Source organism: Mixophyes fleayi, chromosome 7 (assembly GCF_038048845.1).
Source record: "Mixophyes fleayi isolate aMixFle1 chromosome 7, aMixFle1.hap1, whole genome shotgun sequence".
NCBI lineage: Eukaryota > Metazoa > Chordata > Amphibia > Anura > Limnodynastidae > Mixophyes > Mixophyes fleayi.
This window is the reverse complement of record NC_134408.1, coordinates 87980563-87996102: the sequence shown is the minus strand read 5'-3', so window position 1 is coordinate 87996102 and position 15540 is coordinate 87980563. Positions and strand designations below refer to the sequence as shown.

At 44.0% G+C, this 15540-nt stretch overlaps 1 protein-coding gene across 1 annotated transcript in view; it reads right to left on the bottom strand.

The window, feature by feature from the left end:
* Nucleotides 1-222: 222 nt before the first annotated feature.
* FTCDNL1 (formiminotransferase cyclodeaminase N-terminal like) overlaps nucleotides 223-15540 on the bottom strand; it is a 59607-nt gene continuing 44289 nt past the window's right edge. Inside the window, 2 exon segments of the mRNA XM_075180073.1 lie at nucleotides 223-593; nucleotides 596-763. Of these exon segments, the coding sequence (XP_075036174.1) occupies nucleotides 322-593; nucleotides 596-763 (440 nt within the window). The 3' untranslated portion in view covers nucleotides 223-321.

Below are 15540 nucleotides of genomic sequence, written 5' to 3'. Positions count from 1 at the left end.
GTATGAAGAGGATTTTAGAAGAAGTCAGTTTAAAAAGTTAGTTTATTAAAAAAAAGTACCTATTATTTGGCAATCATCCACCCATGACAAAACCTATTTTTCAATAGAACAGAGTTATACAGTAAAAATACATTAAGGAGGTTCATTTAATAAAATGCAATAAACAGTACACATTTGCTGTATATCCAATAGTATATGCATACATATTTTAATGTTGCTGTTCTGCGTACCTATTGATTATATAAAAACGTTCAGCAGATTTCTGCTGAGAAAAGACAGTTTGAAGCTGCAAATTTATGCAATATATTTTTTAAATCCTATTTATTGTCTGCACATAAAAATCTCTCTTCTACATTTCCAGAATTTGCCTATTTCATGTGATATTGCATACTCTGCTGTGGCTTTGCACTCTTGTGGAGTAAATCCAACGAGGGCAGTCCCTGTTGTTTTAATGCCTTGATGTACTGCAAACTCTTGAATTTGAGCTTCTATATGCAGAGGGGGTGTGTAAAAAAACTTCTCTCCTCCAATATGATATGACACATATTTATTTGCTTTGGATATGGAGATGGCCTTTTGAATGTCTCTGAAACAATGTTACAAGCTATTTCTACATGGCCATTGTTTGGGAAAACCATTGCTTGCACTCCTTTTAGCCCTCCTGTTAGATCACAGATGGCAGTTGCTCTTGCTTTTCCTGAGACCGTGTCCTGTGTGTCAAGAGTGATGTTGCAGTTCAACACATAACGGCTGGCGCCACCACCTACAACAATAAGGATATGTCTTAGAAAACATTTGCTTTTCAGAGACACAACTGTAGTTGTTGGTAAGCATGCAGGATAAATTCTCTAATATCATGTAAAGCACCACTAAACCCCAAAATTAACAATTCAGATAACATCCAATAATACAAAATACTTTGCTCTGTGTAAACCTGACATGCCCCTTCAGCTGCAATCATTTAAACTATTGTGATATCACTAGTCCTGCCCCTGTATATGAATCAAATAATCTACAAAGTTTCTTTTTGCAGAACAAGTTTACAAAGATGCCAGTCTCTCTTTGTCTGTCATGTTAGAGAAACATCTCCCCTCTAATATGGCTACCCTGTTGAAGATATGTGAAACAGCATGCAGGAGATATTTAAAATAGATTAGATTAAGTATAAACCCTTCAATAATGTCATGTATATACACAACTTCATATATACTAATGTCAAATAATAATACTTTAAGACAGTAATCAATCATAAAAGACAATGGGTTAATGAATAGACCATGTTCAGGATGTCAAACTTAAGGATTAATCTAAGGAATTCTTGGAAAGACCTTTTTCATGAGCCATATTATTTAAAATTCAAGATTCCACCCAAATCACAAAAAAAGCTGTCGTTTTTTCTTGTGTTTTTTTTTCAGTAAAGGCTGTAAAGATGTTTTGCCATGGGCAGTAGTACCGCCTGAAATACTGGATAGTTGTGGAATTAATCTTTAGAAGAGGAGAGATTACAACGTTATGGCTTTGTTTTTTTTGTGCACTATTTTAGACTGGAATGTTGATCTGTTTTGCAGAGGCTGTGGGGGAAATTTTGTTTTTACACATAAGCACACCATTGGCTGAACATGAAGCAATCAACTCATTACTACACGACCCAGATAGGTAAAGTATCACTGTTTGTAGTCAAATCTGAAGACACTGAAAAGCTACTCAAGCCATTTGCATGGGTGGAGGAGCGATCATTCTCAGTAATAGAAAGCGCTGAATAGTGGAGAGTTTGGTTTACTTGTCACCTTCTCTATAACAAGTACAGACCTGCTCATCACAAAGAAGTGAGGAGTGCCCAATTGTAAAAGGAGAGAAAAAGGGGAATTGTATGAGGGCTCAAATTTTACACAGTAATAGATAATTGTGACAATTGTGTGGTGTATTTCCAATGAGGGGTAGAGGGGAATGCTGGACCACTTTTGTGATACTTCACCATTCCTAATGAAAAGGGCACAATGATACCACCACATTGCTAATCTGTAGTGGTTGTTGTTTACCACCAAGACCTGGGAGCCGTTGTAGCAGTCACTACTAGCAGTACATAACTAGACATTTTATTGCCCTGGGTGATTCTTTCAATGAGCTCTGATGATTAGTCAATACAGTGCTGGAAGTGGGGGTGTATACAGTGGCATTCCATACCGCCACTTCTCCTCATGTTATTTTATTTAAGCTTGCAACCTAATACAAACAAACTAAACAAAGTGTAGCACCCAAACATAGAAGAACTTCAAAAAACATATATACCAGGGGTAAATGCCCCCTAAAAGACCAGCATAAATCCTTAATAAATGTGATAAAAGCATAACATAAAATCAAATAAGGGTGCCTACACCAAATAAACAAATTACAAAACATATCAAACCATATCACAACCCAAACAAAATGAGTATCAAAAAAAATTTTTTTGATTGCAATACCGTGTCAGCCAGAAAAATCTATGTGATGTTTAATACTTTCGTGTCAACAAAAAGTATTATAGCAGTGATACCTTTATTGGCTACAAATGTAAACTTGCCTGATGAAGGGGCCTCTGTGCTCTGAAAGCTAGCAAATATAAAAATTTAGTTTGGTTAGCCAATAAAGGTATCACTCCTATAATACTTTTGTCTTTTTTGACACAAAAGTATTCAACATCACAACCCAAACAAAGAAAAAGTAATCAAAGCTTGCAGACCTATGCAAAACCATATTTGAAAAAATATTAAAATGACTAATATCATAGAAAATCTATTGGGAGTGAAGAAAAGCCTAAGATAGAGAAGTATACCGGACTTTGGCCCTCTTACGGAGGCCTCAGAGCCCTCCAGAGCCTGACCCAGCTCGCATTGACCATCCGGCGCCTTTCTATATCCCTAATGTTCCATACCTCGTGCAGAATATCACCCACCACTATTTCACAAGGGAGGACCTTTTGTCTGATAATAACCTGACACCTCGCGTTTCAAGTGAAATATCTAGTTACTACACTAAGAAAAGAGTGCTTAACTCAAAGTCCCGAAACCTACCCTTGAATGCTCCATAAACCCATTCAGGGTAACTAAGCTCCGAACGGCACAGAATACCCAAGGCACCAGAAACCCTCTTGTAAACCTCCACTTTGAATGGGCACTTAAGCAAAAAATGGTTCATGGTCTCCTCCTCCCCAGATACTCCTCCAGTGGATAGCTACGATCATCGGCATTTCTATACTTAAAGTCTCCCATGAAACGAGAGCCAGGCAATGTCCCAAAACTTCTGAGGAACACTGCCTGAATTAACTATGGCCAGGCCTGCTGAACAAACATTGCCAGGGGCAGTCTCTTAGCGACAACTGAACCCAGAAGTGAGAGTGCAGGATTCTTCTCTCCAACTCCCTTCTAGAAGAGATGCTGACTCCACCTCCATGCCCCAATGCTTTGTCACCTTCAATCCCAGAGAGACATAGGCCAGGAGATACCCACCTGAAAGCTCTTTACCCTGCCTCCTTCTATCCAGTCATTAAGGAAGGGATCCACCTATGTCCTGAAGCCACCTACCGAACAAGGAGCGATCTTAAGGAGTAGACTACTGCCAGGCTGAATAAAGATATGACTTTATCTCACTGAAAAGACATTTCCTTTCCCATTTTGATTGTGGACTGTAGATATTAATTAGTCTCAGGTCATGTCCTCTCAGATTGATATCCAAAATCATACATCTATCTACTTGTAACTCTGTAACTCGCTGGACAATTATGCCAGTAAAAAGGACTGCCAGCCAAATGTACAGCTCAGCCACATGAGACCAGAAGGAGGGGCCCCATCTCCACTCCCTCTTTGCCTTGTGAAGGTCAGCCAGCCTCCTCAATCTGGTCTCCTGCAAAAATAAAAATTCAGCCTCAACAATGCCGAAAAACTTAAAGGCCATGTAACGAGCTTGTTCAAACTGAATGTAAACAAACCTTATAGGTTGAAAAGCCATCCTTCAGAGTTATAAAAGTAGGACCCAAACTATTTCTTCTTTACTTGTTTGGAGGAGTCTTGGTCCGAAGACCCTTACCTTTTTACACTAACCTCTTTATCATCATAATTAACCTCCACCGACACAGCATGTTCAGCAGAGGGTAGGTTAACCTTAGTACCTGAGGGGCAACTGTTTCAACAACCAAAGGAATGTGGTGGGATGGAGAGTCAGAAGGGAGGAACAAGGGATCTGGAGCGGGCGGGATCAAGGGAGTAGGAACAGGGACAACCAGGTGGTTTGCATGGGCAGCAGGGGGTGGGGGAGAGGAGAGAAGAGAAAGGGATGAGGAGGGTGAAGGATTATTAACCTGAAAATCTGAGGACAACTCCCTATTTTTCTCTTTATCCTTGGGTTTTTTATAAACTATTTTTGGTTCATAAAGGACAGGAACCATCGATTTTTTTTTCTGTTTAGCCACTTTAGGTCGGATGACCAAGCTGCCATCATCGGTTTTAACTATGTCATCCTCTACTTCTTTATCACTGGAAAAGCAAGAAAATTATTAACTAACCAAAAGCAGCTCTTGCTCTTCCTCAACAGATTTTGAAGGATCTACTTCCACCACCACTGGGCCAGACTGAACCACTAGAGAGACAGGATTTGTGAGATGGGCTAAAGGTTGGGGGGTACTATCCACCATCTCCATCTGCTCAGCCATCTGAGCCAACTCATTATCCGGAAAATCATGGCTATTATGATCGGCTCTAGGACAGCAACTGAACGGATGGCCCAGTGTGCCACAGAAATTACACCTTATTATCGAACATGATTTGGCCTTGTTAATTCGGCGTTAAACTTGTATCTCGCAATATAAGTTTAAATGTAATGGATTGGCTGGTAGTGTAAACAAAATAAAATTTGTCCTTAACCATAATTACTTTTGGTTTGATGGGCAATACTACCAACAAATGAGGGGCACTGCAATTGGCTGTAAATTTGCACCAAGTTAGGCGAATCTCTTTATGGCCCATTGGGAGGATAACCTCAATTTGGAACAACACCCCTTACTCTGAAGACATGTGTCTTTGGCGTAGATACATAGATGACATTCTATGTATCTGGAAGGGGTCTGATGAACATCTAGAAGCCTTCATTACATATCTCAACCAAAATGACCTTCACCCACATTTTACGGCCAATAAAAGCAAATCTAGGGTGGAATTCTTAGATTTAGAAATATATGCAGAAAGAGGTTATTTGAAAACTAAGACCTTCATCAAGCAAGTAGACTGAAATACGTTTATTCCTGCATCCATTGGACACCACCAAACCTGGCTTAAGAACATTCCCAAAGCCCAATTCATACGCCTAAGAAGGAACTGCTTAGACCTTAATGTATTCAAAGAACAAGCCATAGAACTTAAATATAGGCTATATGATCCCAACACTGTTAACACAGCCTTCCTTGACACTACAGACATGGACAGGGACTCTCTAATCCAACCTAGAGTAAGGTCAAAAGAACACAACATGATCTCCACTTATTACCCAATAGACCAGCAATCATAAACAGCTTGAAATCATCATCCAAAAATACAGGCCTATCCTGTTAAAAGGTGAGAAACTTTCAAAAATACTACCCGAAAAACCATTTTTCATATACAAAAAAGCACCCAATCTGAAAAACTATTAGTATCAAGCTACATTTCACAAGAAAGGAACCCACCTACAGAGACATGGCTTAAGGAAAAATCAAGGGGATTTTTTTACTGCAATCACTGCTTGGCCTGCAGAACCACAAACTGCGAATCAACTAAGCCAGCCAAAACCTTTCAATCCTCCATCACTAAAAATAAGTTGTCACTCACCGGACCGTGAGTGCCTCTTCCCGGACATTTAGGAGCCGTGGCCGTCCACCATCCTGAGGGTCTGCGCATGCGCAGCCCTTTTCTATACTTCAGTGTATACCCCTTTAACTCAATTGGCAGATCAGGCAACACTCCCTATATTAAGCACCTGTGGTCAACACCACGTTGCCTGATCTTGGAGTCTCATTCCTCATGAGTCTCTGAAGGTGTTCCTGTATTACTCGTGTATTCAGCGCTGCTGATTCCTGTGGTTTCCAAACCACTTCTACTACTGTGGTTCCATACCACTTCTACCATCAACTGTATCATCATGACTGTTTGCTGATTCCTATCCGCTGCCTCCGTGCACTACAGTCTTCTAAACCACTTCTACGTTATTTTACATCAATGTGACTGTTTGCTCATTGCTATCCGCTGCCTCCGTGCACTCCAGCTTTTACTTCACTCACCTGCTTCTCATCAAGTCTGTTTGCTGATTCCTATCCGCTGCCTCCGTGCACTACAGTCTCCTGCTGGCAACTCGCCTGTGTTCAACATCGTGACTGCCAGCTGATTACTATCCGCTGCCTCCGTGCACTACAGTCTCCTGCTTGCAACTCGCCTGTGTTCATCATCGTGACTGCCAGCTGATTACTATCCGCTGCCTCCGTGCACTACAGTCTCCTGCTTGCAACTCGCCTGTGTTCAACATCGTGACTGCCAGCTGATTACTATCCGCTGCCTCCGTGCACTACAGTCTCATCTCATCTTTGCTGTGACTTCCTCGAGCCTGCCGCTTTCATTACCATCTGCTACACTTCGTGATCAACAGCTCCTGCCCTGCGCTGCACTCCTGTTTCCCATCGCTGTTGGTTCCTGTGGTTGCTACTGGTTACCTCCGTGTGCCGCTGAGTCCTGCTGCTGTGGTCAGCGCTATCGTCCATCTCCTGCTGATCCACTCTCCACGCCTTCACGTGTTCCACTGGTCTCTACCCTCCTGTCAGCATTGGATTTGTATCTCATCTACTACCCTCTGCTGGATCATCTCCATTCTCCTGGGTCTCCTATGAGTCCAGTTCCACGTGTTGCTGACTCCTGTGAATTCGTGTCCCTGTTGGTCTACTCACCTGTGCGCTGCACCTGCTAGACCGCTGCCTCACCTATCCAGGGACTTCCTATCCAGGCGGCCTCCCGCCGCTCAGGTACCGCTGCAATCCCATCTGACTGCTACTGCTGAACCACGGTATGCATACTTCTCATTGACTGTGCTGTGTATTGCATATCTTGCTGGACTGTGTTTGGTTCTCTCTGGAGTCTGCTATCCGCTGAGTCTATTGCCATCATTGACTGTGTTATAATTGTGCTGGACTACTTCAAGAGACTTTCTAGATTGCAGACCTGCTCAGTCATTTATATCCATATATATATCTATATTGTGCATATTACTGTGGATCGTGTATAAGGTGCCTGTGTATATCCTGTGTTGCAGTCTTCCCCTGTGCACCTCCTCACATATATATTCAGTGGTACAACTTGCTGATGTCAGACCACTGATCCCTGTTTCCGGTATCACCTGTTCCATCATCCTCTCACATAGCAGTGGTACAACTTGCTGCCGCAGACCACTGACTACCCGGATACCTCCACTTGGATTCCATTCCTTCACTCAGACAGCGGTACAACTTGCTACCCGCAGACCGCTGACTCTCATCACCTCCTTGTTTCTGTTGGACATTCCTCCTCTCTATAGCAGTGGTACAACTTGCTATCGCAGACCACCGACTATCTTCACGTGTCCTGGTCCATACAGTTCCTTGTGTATTATTACCTCATTATTACCAGTGTTGCTAGTCATAGACTTTCCTGAGCATCTCATCGGCCATCATTTCATGTTCCGTGATCACCTAGCTACCAGAGTACTCGATTACCATCTACATTGCTCTGGTAAGCCTACCATCTGGTGATCCCTGGGTAAAGACTCCTAGTGCCCTTGACAGTAAGATCAGGCCATGACAGACCCAGATGTGGAACCTACCGCCAAAGAGATGCTGCAACATCTGGTTAGCCGTGTGGAGCAACAGGATGCCCGCCAACAGCTGTTACTTCAGTGTTATCAGTCATTAACCTTCCAAGGAACATCTGGACAGACTGTGACAGCTACTACTGAAGCTCCTGTGCTTTCCTCCGTTTCCCCATTGCCATCCCAGGTGTCTACAGCTTCCACGCTTCACCTGCCTACTCCGTCAAAGTACGATGGAGACCCCAAAACTTGTAGGGGTTTCCTTAACCAATGTTCAGTCCATTTTGAGCTCCAACCTCAAAATTTTTCTACCCATCGTTCCAGAGTGGCCTATCTTATCTCTTTGTTTTCAGGACAAGCCCTGGCTTGGGCCTCCCCTCTGTGGGAGAGGAACGATCCAATATTACAAGATAGTGCCAAATTCATTTCTACATTCCGAAGTGTGTTCGATGAACCAGGTCGTGTGACCTCCGCTGCTTCCAGCATCCTCCGTCTGCGACAAGGATCTCATACTGTAGGCCAGTACGTCATTCAATTTAGGATCTTAGCCTCTGAACTTCAGTGGAACACTGAAGCCCTAGTTGCCGCCTTCTGGCAGGGGCTTTCCGATAAAATTAAAGATGCACTGACTACCCAAGAGCTTCCTTCGTCACTTGAAGATTTGATCTCTCTATGCCATCGTGTTGATATGAGATTTCGTGAAAGAGAGGCTGAGAAAACGACTTCTGCTAAAGCACCTCTTCGCTCTAACCCTCAATTTCGTCCAGTGTCACCCGCTGTGATTCCCATGGAGATAGGACGTTCCAAGTTATCTTCTGAGGAGAGGAAACGAAGAGTCAAGAATAGACTCTGTATCTATTGTGCTGATTCCACTCATGTCCTCAGCTCCTGCCCTAAGAGATCGGGAAATGCCAGGCCCTAACTAGTTCTGGAGAGGTGAAGTTAGGGTCCCTGGAGTCCTCTCCATCGTCTATGAAATCTAAAGTCTGCGCTTTTGATGTGACTATTTCCTTTACTACCAAAACCTTTGAGTCACAGGCATTGATTGATTCCGGAGCAGCAGGAAATTTTATTTCCAAATCGTTAGTAAATCAATGGTCTCTACCAGTGATTACCTTAAAAACTCCCATTACTGTGACGGCTATCGATGGATCACGTCTCATCAACGGTCTCATCACCCAGAGTACGTCTCCAGTAACCCTTCAGATTGGTGCTCTGCATCATGAAGAGATATCGTTTTTAATTCTTCCTGTTACGACAAGTCCGATTGTCCTAGGCCTTCCATGGCTTCAGTGTCACTCTCCCCAGATTGACTGGCGCACCCCTCAAGTCACGTCTTGGGGGTCTGAATGTCACCATCATTGCCTTTCCCAAGTCATTCCTCTCAAGGTACAGCAAGCTTCCATCTCAGCTATTTCACCGGGACTCCCTCCCCAATATGCTTCATTTACCGATGTTTTTGATAAAGCTCAGTCTGAACGTCTTCCTCCTCATCGTTCTTGGGATTGTCCGATTGACCTTCTTCCTGGCAAGACTCCTCCCAGGGGCCGGGTCTATCCACTCTCGTTACCTGAAACTCAAGCTACATCTGAATATATACGGGAGAACCTCCAGCGTGGGTTCATTCGACCTTCCACCTCGCCCGCTGGAGCTGGGTTCTTCTTTGTCAAAAAGAAGGATGGATCATTACGCCCTTGTATAGATTTTCGTGGACTCAATGCCATTACTATCAAGAATCGGTATCCCATTCCGTTGATCACTGAGCTATTTGACCGCATCAAGGGAGCCCGTATTTTTACTAAGTTGGATCTTCGTGGTGCCTACAATTTAATCAGAATTCATTCCGGTGACGAATGGAAGACAGCGTTTAACACCAGAGACGGGCATTACGAATATCTGGTAATGCCTTTCGGGCTATGTAATGCCCCCGCTGTTTTTCAGGGCTTCATCAATGAGATTTTTCGGGACTTATTATATGTATGTGTCGTCGTCTACCTGGACGACATATTGATTTTTTCACAGGACCTGCCCTCTCACCACCAACATGTGGCAGAAGTTCTCTCCAGGCTACGGAAAAATTCATTGTTCTGTAAATTAGAAAAATGTTCATTCGAATTACCCCAGATTCCATTCTTGGGGTATATAGTTTCCGGAGTTGGCCTGAAGATGGATCCTGACAAAGTAAATGCTGTACTACATTGGCCCCAGCCAACTACTCTTCGTGCGATCCAGCGTTTTTTAGGTTTTGCCAATTACTATAGACGCTTCATTCAAGACTTTTCTTCCATTGCATCTCCTATTGTGGCCCTGACTCGAAAAGGGGCTAATCCTAAGCAATGGTCAACTGAGGCTATTCAAGCCTTTCAAACATTAAAAGAGTCCTTCTCTTCGGCTCCAATCCTTCGACAGCCTGATGTGACACTCCCCTTCTTCCTAGAAGTAGATGCCTCTAATGTGGGCTTAGGAGCTATTCTCTCCCAACGCTCGGAACAGCAAAAATTCCACCCTTGTGCCTTCTATTCTCGGGGTCTCCTACCCGCAGAGAAGAATTATACCATCGGGGACAAGGAATTACTGGCTATCAAAGCCGCACTAGAGGAATGGAGATACTTGTTGGAGGGAGCTCGCCATCCGGTGACGATCTTCACGGATCATAAGAACTTGTCATATCTCCAGTCTGCCCAATGCTTGAACCCTCGTCAAGCAAGATGGTCTCTTTTCTTTTCCCGTTTTGAATTAATAATTACCTTCAAACCAGCTGCCAAGAACAAAAAAGCTGATGCCTTATCTAGAGCCTTTGTTACGTCCTCTGATATAGAAGAGGTTTCCAACCATACCATTCTAGACCCCAAATGTATCTCATTGGCTGCTTCATCCACCAGAACGCTACCATTTGGGAAGACCCTTGTGCCTCCTATACTAAGGAGGAAAATCCTTTCGTGGTTCCATGCCTCTCGTTTTTCTGGACACGCCGGTGAACACAAGACTTTTGAGATCCTCTCTCGAAGTTACTGGTGGCCTTCAATGAGGAGAGACGTCAAAGAGTTCATTGCTTCCTGTGAATTATGTTCGCAATTCAAATCCTCTCGCAGAACCCCAGCAGGGTTGCTGCGACCACTACCCATTCCGTCCAAACCATGGACCCATATTAGTATGGATTTCGTTACTGACTTACCACCTAGTAAGAACCATAACACTATTTGGGTGGTAGTGGACAGATTTTCGAAGATGGCTCATTTCATCCCTCTGTCTGGTTTGCCTTCCTCGTCTATCCTGGCTGAACATTTCATTAAAGAGATCTTCCGTATCCATGGATGTCCATCTGAGATTGTGTCTGATAGAGGAGTACAATTCGTGTCCAGATTCTGGCGAGCCCTTTGTAAAACCTTGGGCATACGATTAGCACTCTCATCTTCTTACCATCCGCAATCCAATGGACAAACCGAACGTGTCAATCAAGATCTTGAGACTTTTATAAGGATATTTTCATCAGCCAATCAAGACAACTGGGTAGAGTTACTCCCTTGGGCTGAGTTCGCCCATAACAACATGTACCATGAGTCATCATCCAAAACTCCATTTTTTGTGGTCTACGGTCACCATCCGTCTTTTCCGGAATTTCCTGCCCTCCCGCCCACCCAAGTTCCTGCGGTGGAAACTGTTTGTCAGACCTTTAAAAATATCTGGTCTCAGGTCAGAACCTGTTTAAAGAAGACATCTGTCAAATATAAATCTTTCGCTGATAAGAAGAGGCGGGCTATTCCACCACTAAAAATTGGAGATCGTGTCTGGTTATCCACAAAAAATATTCGTTTGAAGGTTCCATCCATGAAATTCGCCCCTCGTTTTATTGGTCCATATAGGATCATTCAAGTTATCAATCCAGTATGTGTGAAACTCCTTCTTCCTAAGAGTCTTCGGATTTCTAATGCCTTCCATGTATCCTTGCTCAAACCTCTTATTATCAACCGTTTCTCAACTCCTCCCTCAGCTCCGCAGCCAGTTCAAGTTCATCAGGAGGAGGATTTTGAGATTACCGAGGTACTAGATGCAAAAATTTCGCGAGGAGTCCTCCACTTCCTCGTTCATTGGAAGGGCTTTGGTCCTGAGGAGCGCTCTTGGATCAAAGCTGAAGATCTTAATGCTCCTGCCCTTTTGAAGAAGTTTTACTCCAAAAATCCGGACAAGCCCGGTTCCAGGCGTTCTGTGCCCACCTTTAAAAGGGGGGGTACTGTCACTCACCGGACCGTGAGTGCCTCTTCCCGGACATTTAGGAGCCGTGGCCGTCCACCATCCTGAGGGTCTGCGCATGCACAGCCCTTTTCTATACTTCAGTGTATACCCCTTTAACTCAATTGGCAGATCAGGCAACACTCCCTATATTAAGCACCTGTGGTCAACACCACGTTGCCTGATCTTGGAGTCTCATTCCTCATGAGTCTCTGAAGGTGTTCCTGTATTACTCGTGTATTCAGCGCTGCTGATTCCTGTGGTTTCCAAACCACTTCTACTACTGTGGTTCCATACCACTTCTACCATCAACTGTATCATCATGACTGTTTGCTGATTCCTATCCGCTGCCTCCGTGCACTACAGTCTTCTAAACCACTTCTACGTTATTTTACATCAATGTGACTGTTTGCTCATTGCTATCCGCTGCCTCCGTGCACTCCAGCTTTTACTTCACTCACCTGCTTCTCATCAAGTCTGTTTGCTGATTCCTATCCGCTGCCTCCGTGCACTACAGTCTCCTGCTGGCAACTCGCCTGTGTTCAACATCGTGACTGCCAGCTGATTACTATCCGCTGCCTCCGTGCACTACAGTCTCCTGCTTGCAACTCGCCTGTGTTCATCATCGTGACTGCCAGCTGATTACTATCCGCTGCCTCCGTGCACTACAGTCTCCTGCTTGCAACTCGCCTGTGTTCAACATCGTGACTGCCAGCTGATTACTATCCGCTGCCTCCGTGCACTACAGTCTCATCTCATCTTTGCTGTGACTTCCTCGAGCCTGCCGCTTTCATTACCATCTGCTACACTTCGTGATCAACAGCTCCTGCCCTGCGCTGCACTCCTGTTTCCCATCGCTGTTGGTTCCTGTGGTTGCTACTGGTTACCTCCGTGTGCCGCTGAGTCCTGCTGCTGTGGTCAGCGCTATCGTCCATCTCCTGCTGATCCACTCTCCACGCCTTCACGTGTTCCACTGGTCTCTACCCTCCTGTCAGCATTGGATTTGTATCTCATCTACTACCCTCTGCTGGATCATCTCCATTCTCCTGGGTCTCCTATGAGTCCAGTTCCACGTGTTGCTGACTCCTGTGAATTCGTGTCCCTGTTGGTCTACTCACCTGTGCGCTGCACCTGCTAGACCGCTGCCTCACCTATCCAGGGACTTCCTATCCAGGCGGCCTCCCGCCGCTCAGGTACCGCTGCAATCCCATCTGACTGCTACTGCTGAACCACGGTATGCATACTTCTCATTGACTGTGCTGTGTATTGCATATCTTGCTGGACTGTGTTTGGTTCTCTCTGGAGTCTGCTATCCGCTGAGTCTATTGCCATCATTGACTGTGTTATAATTGTGCTGGACTACTTCAAGAGACTTTCTAGATTGCAGACCTGCTCAGTCATTTATATCCATATATATATCTATATTGTGCATATTACTGTGGATCGTGTATAAGGTGCCTGTGTATATCCTGTGTTGCAGTCTTCCCCTGTGCACCTCCTCACATATATATTCAGTGGTACAACTTGCTGATGTCAGACCACTGATCCCTGTTTCCGGTATCACCTGTTCCATCATCCTCTCACATAGCAGTGGTACAACTTGCTGCCGCAGACCACTGACTACCCGGATACCTCCACTTGGATTCCATTCCTTCACTCAGACAGCGGTACAACTTGCTACCCGCAGACCGCTGACTCTCATCACCTCCTTGTTTCTGTTGGACATTCCTCCTCTCTATAGCAGTGGTACAACTTGCTATCGCAGACCACCGACTATCTTCACGTGTCCTGGTCCATACAGTTCCTTGTGTATTATTACCTCATTATTACCAGTGTTGCTAGTCATAGACTTTCCTGAGCATCTCATCGGCCATCATTTCATGTTCCGTGATCACCTAGCTACCAGAGTACTCGATTACCATCTACATTGCTCTGGTAAGCCTACCATCTGGTGATCCCTGGGTAAAGACTCCTAGTGCCCTTGACATAAGTATACCATCAAAGACAAAATAACATGCAACACAGTAGGAGTTATTTATTTGCTGGAGTGCCCTTGTGGACTCCAATATGTGGGCAGAACCATATGAAGCCTAAAAACTAGGGTTTCATAGCACATTAGAAACATCAAAAAGCAACTGGAAACACACAGTGTTTCGGAACATTACTCCATCCATCACAACCATGATCCCACAACCCGTAAGTTTATGAGAATTAAAAAGGTTCCAAAAAACTGGAGGGGTGGAGACTTTATCAAAACCATATCTAGGGAAGAGGCAAGTTGAATTCATGATCTCCACGCTCTCCATCCTAAAGGCCTCAACCTAGATTTTTATCTAGGGACTTTCCTTGAAAATGAGTAACCAATTTTCTGTCTCACCATCTGTTCAATTTGCCACCTACAGTTATTTGTAAGGGACTCACACAACCCGCTATGACATTAGGGGAAAAAACTTTCCTTCACACCACTAATTGTGTATAATCCTTAGTATCCATGTCTCCCCCTATTGCAAGCTTGATCTGCATTAATAGGGATGAAGTTATACCCCTAAACACAGTCTCAGTATTAACACAAGCTCTACCACAAGTTTTACTATGTGCATCAATCTCATTATATAGGATTGCAGTGATATTGCAAACATCCTTACATTTGTACCAGCACAACTGTTTAAATATCCTCTATGTGGATATTATTTTCATTAATAGCATTGTCTTTATGAACGGCACTTACCATGTCTATACACCTGACTGTTTTGCCTAACCACACCTCTCTCTATGATTGGCCACATTCTAAACCTCCCATCTGGAGAAAGCTTAAAGAGAAGGAACATCTGTTCCATTCATCTCTCATCCCTGATGAAGCCCGCTTGGTATGGGGGAAATGCGTTGGAAAACTACTCTTATATCACACTGATTTTACTTCTACCAAATACCAGTGCAATGGAGGGCTTTGGCTGAGCGAAAAGAAGATTTCACATGGCTATCCCACACTCACCAGACTTAAAACCTGCTAAGTCAGCATAAACAGCTGTGACTACAAAGTTCACCTTATGCGCATGCGGCACTACTGGATACACTGCGTCCACATCCTCCAAAGCTCAGAAGAAACACTGCCACCCGTGAACCAGGGGAGGTAAAGATGTTAAAGACATTCAAGCTTCCAAAGTCTGGGTATTGAACAAGTAAGTCCATCTCTTTCTCTAATGGACATTTACATCACATATTTGGTTTTAAACTGACATTATGAATAATCAAGTAGAAACCTTGTCCATTTCTTTACTAGTTTGACTTTCTACAATTTCTGTACTAGTGAGCGTGGTTTAGAGCTCCTAAGTTATAACAGATCCGGGGCACAGGATTTAGTGTGCCCTATTGACTCTTTCTTATTGGACCTTTCATTTACTGAGGATCCATGTGTTTCGTTTGCCAATCTAGGCTGTTTGTTGCAATTGAATTTGTTTATGTGGTATTATTCTGGCC